General features: G+C 40.1%; 1 protein-coding gene across 1 annotated transcript; it reads right to left on the reverse strand.

Moving 5' to 3' along the window:
* Nucleotides 1-1,524: 1,524 nt before the first annotated feature.
* Nucleotides 1,525-6,651, reverse strand: areg (amphiregulin). The gene is made up of 6 exons (XM_067522518.1): nucleotides 6,492-6,651; nucleotides 5,600-5,758; nucleotides 4,699-4,927; nucleotides 4,390-4,557; nucleotides 3,162-3,276; nucleotides 1,525-1,860 (listed from the first exon to the last, which is right to left on the reverse strand). The coding sequence occupies exons 1-5, from the start codon at nucleotides 6,526-6,528 to the stop codon at nucleotides 3,183-3,185; spliced, it is 687 nt and encodes a 228-aa protein (XP_067378619.1). The 5' UTR covers nucleotides 6,529-6,651; the 3' UTR covers nucleotides 1,525-1,860; nucleotides 3,162-3,182.
* Nucleotides 6,652-10,157: the final 3,506 nt, after the last annotated feature.

Below are 10,157 nucleotides of genomic sequence, written 5' to 3' on the forward strand. Positions count from 1 at the left end.
ACACAAACTGATGCTTTTACAATTGTTTTTTATGGGTTAAACAAACACGATAGCACAAGCTGAACAGTTAATGGCAACAGTTAATGGATCCTTTCCACTGGATGAACGTTGCCTCTTCTTTCAGTCCTAAGCAAACTGGCTGATGGTAACTTCACATTTACTGTGCAGTGATTAGAGAAGCATTTATTTCATTTGCTTTTTACTTAAACTAACTGCACATCTGGTTCTAAAATTGGAGAGGCTATTAATAGCTATTTATGAGATCAGCAGAGGAAGTTATAGCCAGGAAAAATGAAACATTTCTGAGCATTAAGTAATTGAAATCTCATTTATGAAAATAAATCTGAGTGTTGAGTTCAAAGAAACAACAAACTATTTTGACTTTAAATTATAACATCTTTATGTAAAACAAAAAAATCTGACTTTAGTGTCACTTGACTTAAATATGTTCCTCTGATTTTGAGGTTAGGGTTAAACCGTGGCTTATTATTACACTGTGATTTACTAAATTTAAAGCTTTGTGTGTAGAAATCAAAAGGGAAACAGAAGAAAGACTAATTCTGCCACCAAACACATAGTACACAAGCAACAATTTCCAAATTATGTAAAATATGCATCGTTGTGTCTGCTTGTTAACATAATGGACTGATGACTTAATATACCATGTAGTGACGCCTGCCACCTGTCTCTGATGATGAATGTCTCTCTGCTAATCCCTCCCATACTGTTCCAGGAATAGAGCCATGCCTTCAAACGGTGCCATTAAAAGTGCACAACTTCAAAGTGAACTGTAAGATTGACATCCGGCTTTGTTTAACTAGTTGTTATGACAGTGACGTTTCGGGTACATTTTTCCCCTTTATACCACCGTCTCCTGCAAATTGTTATAAAGCTTTGCTTGTGAAACTGCCTCCACATCTGAGGATCCTTTATCCTCAACTGTATAATTATGTTCAAGTCTTTGTTTGCACTTTGTGTTAGGTGAGAACTGCAAGTTACCTGGACAGTTCCAAAATAGCTCCTCCCAGACACACCCCTGCTTCTTTTTCCAGCCCACCTGTGCCACAGTATGCCGTCCTCCCATTTACAAAGCTTCAGACGTCACTCCACATCGAAACCGATGCAGCACCATAGCAACGCAATGATTGGCGTGTTGTGCGAGTGTGGCTTATTGCCAGCGAGCAGTACATAATTTAATGTTTTCTTTCCAATGAAAGTGCATTACCTAGTAAGTCTCCTGCAGTGAATGAGCTAAAAATGTGGGGCAATGGTCCAGCTCATCACAAACACACCTAAAAAGACTTTCTAGTCTCCCATGCTTTTGCGTTGCCCTCTTGATTCTCTGAATTCCTCAGTGATGTCAGAAAGCTTTCACTGCTCTTCTCTCAGGGTTATTCTTGTCTACTGAATCTGTGTTTGGCTAAAAGGCCCAGGTATTTGTGTGAGCAGGCCGCTGAAGTATGGGATGCATCCACAGATGGGAATGTAAACACAAAAGTCAGACAGAGACACATGAACAAATAACACTTTCACATAACACTGAGACACTTTATTGGTGATCAAATTCCATCCCTTTTCCAGAGTGAGATGAAGAGCATTTTCTCTGACCTATAACAGCAATGCAATAAATAACACTCAACCTCAAGGTATTGAATGCTCAGCATTCACACACAATATTATAACAATAATCCAACATAAAAACGGTTTTCAGCAATAAATAATCACTCACTAAATAAATTACATTCTAACAAGAACTGGACAGCTGTTTCTTTACACATCTAAGGAAGCAGTCTACTCGTGCTACTTCTTCATTTCTTTTTTTCGGGATCCTCTGACTCATTCGGTCTCCTTTGTGGTTGCCTGAGGAAAGAGAAAAAGGAAATTTCAAGAACATGCAGAAACAAATAGATATCAACCTCTAAAAATGAGAGGAAATTTCTCCAAAAGACCTGTCAATTAAAGCACGTCTCTCCTGCTTTTGCAGAGCTTATTTAGGGTATATGTCGATTTTTGTGTCACTTTTTTTAATGATTTTAAATGATGTTTAAAGCATAATAAGATTCTGTTGCACAAAAAAGTAACAATCCCATTTAAATTGGGGTTTTGTGTATTGTGTTGTAGTAAAAATAAGATTTAAAAATGTGAAAATCAAAGAATAGCAATATAATCAAATTTTAACTCTGCAAACTAATAAAAGATGTTTACGGCCTGCAGTGCTATTTAACAGACAACAGATTTTCACTAACTTTTTCAGTATCTACTATGTGTGTGAGCCAGACAGGGCTTTTCTCAGGGTGGACAGTGAGTGACACACAGACAATGAGGAGAATGCTGCACAGCCGCATTGTTTGTCTTTCGGCTAAAATGTCTGTGTCTGTCTGAACATGTCGACTTTGCATGGGTGCGAGTGTCTTACTCGGTGAGATCTGACCACATGTAAGTGGAGTAATTACGGCGAGCTCTTCATGTGGACAGTCAGTCTGTCACTACTGTCATTGTTTGGACACACGTAGGTGAATGACTACAGCCCAGCACATGGTTTTTCTTTCTGCTGGTACGAAGCGCTGACATGAGACAAGCTAAGATTCCCCCAACTAATCCAGACTAATTCCTCTAGTGGGGATTCCTCTTTTGCATGATGCAACCTGTTGTGTTCAAAAACAACAACAGGCGTGCAGGCTCTTCTGTCACTCTCTGAGCCCACTCTTTCCTGTTAGACTTAAGAACCACGTGAACAAAAAGCAGCAACCGCCCTCTGAGAACTTGAGCAAGACGATACACACCACCGGAAATACAGGAGTGCCTGATTACATGCCTTTTATGCAGCACCACAATACTGCAGCAAAGTTAATGTTTAGAAGAGAAACATTTTCTAGGGGGAGGATGAACAAGTTTTGGCAGCGGTTCCTGCAATGTCACCCTTAAGTACATGCTGATATTTACATCCTACTCTTAGATTTGAGAGATGAGAGACTTTGATGTTTGAACTTGAAGGGCTGGGGGTCGAATAACTAACCCTGCAGCTACCTGCTCCAGTACCTGAGCCAGAAATGATGTGACACACGGTGAACTCGCGGTTTTAAACAGGTACTGTGAGCTCCTGATTGTGTGAAAGTTTTTTTCACATAAGAAGGTCAGAAGGTCATCACATTGACACCTACCTCATCATACCTCCGTAACTTTCACACCACAACGTCACTGGCAGGTTTCTGTAGCTTCTCTTGCTCTGTCGCACTTCCCAGGTAGGACGCCATTAAGGTTTTATGTGACCTGTAACTACGAAACACAGCGTGAGCACAAAAGCCGAGTATAGTGTAGCTCTTTGTGATCATCAGATGATCAGGGTAAAGTTAGTTTGAAAGTGCAGAATCAGTTACAAGGAAGAGGTTGGCTTTTGTTTATTTTTGGCAGTAGTTTCTATGGATTTGAGTCAATGAAACACCCTGATGATTAAAGTTGACCTTTGTCATAGATTCCATTATTTTTAGCTATCTGATAAGAAATGAAATTAGACACAGTTTCTCTCTCAAAGTAATAAATTGTACTTTCCCTCCACCTCCCCAACTCTCTCTCTAACGTGTAGCTGTAAAGCCTTAATTACGCTGCTGCTGGTTATGTTTGCACTCTCTTGGACTATTGACTTTGTCCCACATTTAAATAGTACCTGTGATTTTGTTTAAACATTGATAAAGACGTGCAATTATACAGTAAAGGAATTGGGTTGCTATCATACTAAGGACTATGATTTAAAATAAATCATGAGTGATACATGCATTCTTTGACATGACACATTCTCTGATCAAACTGCAACTTTTACTATAAAATCTACAATAAAGGTAGTGAGACATAAAAGCTGCAGGAGTCATTGAGCCCATCTTGTCAAGGTGGTGAGCAATACCTTTATGGTGTGGGTGCGTTCGGGTGTGTTATGTGCCTTTTGATGTGTCAGTGTGTCTAGATGCCAAGAAGTCTCTCTGGGCAGGATGTGTGGATTGTAATGTGTGTTAAGTTGGGATTTGCCAGGGTGTGGATTGTTGCCCTGATGCATATTCACTTAAAGCTTCTTTAATCTGCCCTACAACTGCTCTGAGGAAGAAAGAAGAATAAGAGGGCCTAAACCACTGGCATCACGTCTTTTGTATCACGTCAAGTGATACAAAAGAGAGAGAGAGACTCATACTCATACTCATACTCAGTTTGTTGTGAGCTGGTACATCATCGGTGTTGTGAGTTCAACTCACAACTGACAACTTCTGCAAAAAGTTTAGCTGGGTGGGTCACCCAACAAACATATGATGTGAAATTCAGCTTTTTAAGGCCAAATTTTTCACAATCAATCAGTGTGCGTGTGTGTGTGTGTGTGTGTGTGTGCGTGTGTGAAAAACTCACTGAGCACAGGTCATGAGCAGGATGGCGGTGCAGCTGATGACTGACAGGACCACAGCAATGATCACTAGCACCATCTGCAGCAACTCAGTATTGCTCTTGCTTGACTGGTTTTTACTTGTCTCCAGAGTTTGGATCCCACAGCGCTCTCCATCGTAGCCCTTCATACATCTGGAAAGTTAACAGTTAACAGATCAAGTTGATGAGCCTGCTGTTTGCCTGTTCTGCAAATAAATAATGCATATTTGCTTTGCTTTAACCATGGAGGTGATTTTTACAAATACACAACTTATTATACAATGCTGCACTCACATGCACACTGGCTCTTGTAGACCATCCATGTGCTTGCAGTAACCATGAATACAGTAGCCCAGGTGGGTGGTGGTGCAGGGATCATCTGTGGTGCTGAGGGTCGACGTGTATCCATTAGTGGAGTCTGTGTGCTCAGGGTTGAAAGGAGTTGTGCTTTTGCTCTTGTTTCTGTTCTTCCTCTTGCTTCTACCTTTGCTCCTCTTCCCATCATCTTTACTGGGATTTAACTCTGTAGCAGGAGAAAGTTTAACCGACCATTAAAACTGTAACCAAGCGTTATGGTATCATTTAGGTTTAAACGTAGACAGGTTTACTGATGTGTACATGACACATGGTTTTATGCTTGGAGATACAAGCCTTGCATAAACTCTCTAAACAAAAGCTAATATTGAAAGTGCAGTACTGTATGGCTGGATATTTCTAGAAGGCAGTAAAAGCAGTTCCATGATATGATTATCACATTCTAACTTCATTGTTATCACTAAATATGGGGAGGTGAAGTCTGACCTTTGTCATACTACTCAGTGTTTCACATCCTCCCAATCTATTACGTACAGTACTTCCTAAACAAAGACTGGGATATTAATGGATATTACTGTTGAGGTTCAACAGTCCCACTAGGATATTTTCACAAAAAAGCAGAGTAATGCATGTATTTCTACAAATGTTTACAATTTGACACTTTTCAAAAATATTCCTGACGAAGCTCCATCAACTAGACAAAATTTCAAGTGGCTAGAAATATCATCAGTCAATTTAGGTTGTACACTTCTGTGGTATAGCGAATACATTTACATTTAACCTTTCAGTTAACTGAATGAGATTCAAGCAAAAATTGCCCAGAATTCAAAGTGGAAATAAGAAAGGTCAAGAAGTAAAGAGCAGGTTTTGGGTGTATTACCACTGTCTCCTCCTGAAAGCTCCTCATCTATTTCCAGCTCGTCATCGTAGTTCTGTGATAATTGGAGGCCCTCCCCGGAGGCCGGACCCCCAGTCACTCTGTCTACTTCACTGGAGAACCTGGCCTCAGATCCCTGAGTACCTAGAGCGCTGCAGACTACTGTAAAACCAATGGGACACAAACACACACAATTTATCAAGTGAGACGTCAAAATAAAATCACTGCAAGTGATGTTCAACAGTGTTCATTACAAGTGTTTTCAAGTAGGAATTTTACTTTTCGCTAAAGAAAAAAACATAACAAAGACCAAGAGTACAATAAATCTGGAATGTGGCATAGTGGCAATGTGTCTTTGTTTTTTTTTCTACAGTCACAGATAACTTAAGGTCGCTAAGCTACTTTCTATTGCCATTGTATTCAGAAATCTTGGCCCATTTACATCTGACTCATCCATTCATCTTAAAATATTACAGGCAATCTGAGCTCACAAAATAGACTCTAGTCGTATTAGCGCTGAAACCAGTACAACCAGTCCACATCCAAAGCTGTCATGTACCTAAATGCTTCCTTCACATCAGACAGCAGCTATGATGAATAGGACTCAGTAAAAGGCTTATGAAGTATTTAAAATATGTTGACCTTTTGCAGCTTCTGATGCTATTGTTTTGACACAAAATCTTTTTTTAAAGCACCTGAATATCTCTGTCCTGCCTATCCTGACAAGTCCCCACCTGCAGAGACCTTGCTTTCTTCCTCACCATCTTCTTCTGTCCTCTAATAAATCTAACTTTCTCCTCTTTTCATTTCATTGATTTACAGGCTCTACACCCCCCCCACCCCCACCCCCCCCCACACACACACACAAACTCAGAACATACAAGTCCAGACTTACCCAAGCAAAGGAGACAGGTGAGAATGAGAGGGTTCATATCCCAGGAAGAGAGTATTTTGTGGATGACAGTCCTGCGTTAATGTGTATCTAAGTGTGTATTGGAGTTCGTGTTTGTCCCCCGCTGACAGAGATTGTTCTTTGTTCTCTTTACCTTCAATGGGTGCAGCTTTTATAGACCAACGCCTGCTTCTCAACTCCAAGGAGGTGCAAAAGAGAGAGAGAGCGAGCAACCAATGCAGTTCGTGTAATTGTGTGTGTGTGTGTGTGTGTGTGTGTGTGTGTGGGCGGGTGTGTGTGTGAGAGCCTCGGGCAATGCATTTTGTTTTACAATGATTAGTCTGAGTGAGAATGGCACACAAAGCAGTTTGATGTATTCTGACTTGTTTCTTGTCACCGTTAACACACACAGAAAGAGCTATTTTTGTTTTTTTAACTGTTATTGTTTCCGCTCATCTGTGTCTCCGGTCACGATTAAGCTCATAATAAAGCTTCAAGCCATTAGTGACACACTCATAACACCGGGATGTAGAAATTTTTACATGGGGTGGCTAAGGGAAGGTAAGAGGTTTTTATCAAGTTTAAGTTCAAATTCATTAAATGTAAAATAAAATGAAAACAAAATCAAAACTGTGTAGATTATTTAATCAGGTAGATGCCATTGAAGTTAGCAAAATCCAAATGCTACAGGTCCTTAGAAAATGTCTTAAATACACTTTTACATATAAAATACACTTTAAAAGTAGTAAATTATGTGTCATTACTGCAAGGATTTCTCTGATCTGTCAGAAGAAGATGATTTATTATTTCTAGTAAGGTGCCAGCCTGCTGCCTCATTAGCTGACAGAAATACATTGAAAACATTGAGAACAAAACTTACTAGCTGTTGTTTTTGCCAGTGAACGTAAATGACAGTTTCATAATTGGGACAGTAGGGATCAAGGTGGTGGAGATTTTTTGTTTTTGTTGTGTATTTTCATCTTTCATCTTCATGTTCATTTAAAAGGGCAATTAAGACGTCTCTAACGGGCTAAAATATAACTTGTTTATAACTGTACACACTATGAATTGGGGCATGGGGTGGCAGCTGGGGGGCAGCTGGGGGGCAAATCCTACAATAGAGGGTGCAGCTCCACCCCAGCATAACACTGTTAACAGGAAAGATCATTTCAAATCTGTAATTAATTTTGTATCGTGAGAGTTATGGGAGGGTCACTTGACCTTGAAGTTCAAATGACTAATTTTTGACAGATGCCAAATTGTAACTTACTTGTAATGATGTATAATGAAACAGACTTGTTTGTTTTAAGACATTACATGTCACAGCTGCACTTCACTCAAGGTACAAAGATGCATGATAAAAGACATTACATGAAGGTGACATCAATAATGAGCCATAAAGTGTTTATGACTGTGGGTGACTCACTGAATATGGGCTGTTAGGGGTTCAGTGTTTTGCCCAGAAACACTTCGACAAACAGCCGAGACCGGGGATCGAACCACTCACCCTGTGGTCCGTGGCCGTGCCTTAACAACTGAGCTACAGCCGCCTCAATGGGCTACAGCTGCCCCTCAAGCTACAGCCGCTGCTAATCACTGATAATGACAAATAGGAGCAAGTGAAAAGAATTAGGTCTAAAATGATAATGTGATGTGTTGTAATGTGGGATCGTAACAAATTCACCTGTTTTGGTGAGCAATAAATCTTCTACTGTTACGTTTTGATTCATTTCTATCTTTGTTCTGTCTGTTGCCATAATTTTTAATTCAGTGTTGTTTTGTTTAGTAGGGAGTGTTTCGCTGTCTGAATTAAAGGTGTGTGGTTTTATTAAGTGATTGCTGGTGATACTATTTGAGTACTCTGTAACCAAAGGAGACGCAAAGGCTTGGGCGGGGATGCTGTTCGAAAGGTGTGCTGATTATCTTGTTGTGTCTGCAGACAGAGGTTGTCCCATCCTCCATGCTCCGGTGGAATCCAGCAGAAACCTGCAAGGAATGCTGGGAACTTTTCCATGTCAAGCTCCTGACACATTTTGTTTATACTCAGCCGAGGAATTTAATTGTTTGGATTATGCGTAATGGCATTGGGTATATGTGATACAAATGTGTGGAAAGTCTGACACAAGCCTTTAAGGAAGCACCTCATAACAGCCGCCCACTGTAAACACACGGCTGTGAAGCTAACAGCATGAAGGATGAACACCTTTTGACACATCAAGACTGTCGTATGTATTTGGAATAAAAAATGAATGATGTCAGATACTGGGCATGTGTAAAAAAAAAAACAATAATGCATGATTCAGACTGTTTCTGTGGGAAGGGGATTATGGCCCACACAGAGCACACCCTCACTTTAAGACTTGGTGCAAGAGTCCATATGCACGTGCAAGTACAGAATGTCTCCAAAGGAGACACAGCGTCTACAGACATGCATCATCTCTGTGAGCTGCTCTTCTCCACAGGGCTTTGAGAACGGCACTACTGTAATTATCGGGTCAGTATTCTTCGCTGGTCTACCTTAGATCTTCATAAATATATTTATATAAATGCACTTCAGGTGACATTTATCTCCACACAAAGCAGTAATGTCTTGGTAAATTCCACCATGCTGACGTTCAGTTCACCCTCTTAGTTTAGCATGTGCATGTGTTCTGAATTTGACTGGTATCACATCATTCAGTAAGGTCTTATCAAATACATCATCAGCCTTACTCTGGGTTCACTAGTAAAAATTATATCTTCAAGACATGTGATTAAAAGGCACCATATTGTTGGGGCAGATGGTTTAACCTAAAAGCAGAGAACTTGTTATACGATATCGCCATTTTAACCTATCCCTAATCCTTTTGTGCCTAAACGTTTTCAAGTCAGTGACTAACTGTAAAAACATTTTAAATATTCCTTCAATTTGTTTGTAGTGCATATAATAAGCACCTACTAAACCCCTAGTTATGGCCTGATACCAGCTGATAACAGCCCAGTGAATGCCAGAATTCCTTCCGTATCAGGAACATGGGAGAGAGGGAGTTGTTCACTAGCCTCAGAGTCAGTGATTTGATCCCCCTTTGAACTACACATTTAAGTGCACTGAAGCTCAAATTGTTTTTGGTGTTACATGAATGAATGTGTCTGCCAAAAGGCTCGATTTAGATGGTAAAAACTGCGGGGTGACATTTAATGCGTTTTTTTTTTAGGAGAGTTTATAGAAAACTTCCTACAACAACAAAAATATCAGGATCAAAGCCATTCTTGCTCCAGGAACCATGACCATCTGTATAATTCATAATCTGTAAATAATAATTCATGCAGTCGACACTGAAATATCTTTACAGGATAGATGTAAACCAGAGCTTCACCCACACCTCATTAGGATTTAACATAAATGTCTGTACAGAATTTCATAGTGATACATCTGTTGAGATATTTCATTTTGGACCAAACACCAGACCAGTGTTGCCATCTCCATCCATGCTGTCATGTTAGCGTGGCTTATAACAATTACAGTGAAAAACTGAGCAGCCTTGTTGCAAAACAAACGTGCACATGGTACACGTGGACATTTTGTTTTGTTAAAGGACACGCAAGGACGCAGCTTAGTGGGGCTTCCACCAATCCCATTACTTACTGCATGAGCAACCTACTACTACTTATGCAATAATTAGGTAATAA

The sequence above is a fragment of the Channa argus genome, chromosome 11 (genome assembly GCF_033026475.1).
Source record: "Channa argus isolate prfri chromosome 11, Channa argus male v1.0, whole genome shotgun sequence".
NCBI classification, from domain to species: Eukaryota; Metazoa; Chordata; class Actinopteri; order Anabantiformes; family Channidae; genus Channa; species Channa argus.

Bases quoted from the DNA above. Each gene is read 5' to 3' on its own strand.
- areg (XM_067522518.1), bottom strand. From the start codon at position 6,528: ATGAACCCTCTCATTCTCACCTGTCTCCTTTGCTTGG. The intron at 5,759-6,491 runs GTAAGTCTGGAC...TTGGTTTTACAG, and splicing joins CACCTGTCTCCTTTGCTTGG to TAGTCTGCAGCGCTCTAGGT. The intron at 4,928-5,599 runs GTAATACACCCA...CTCCTGCTACAG, and splicing joins GCTTTCAGGAGGAGACAGTG to AGTTAAATCCCAGTAAAGAT.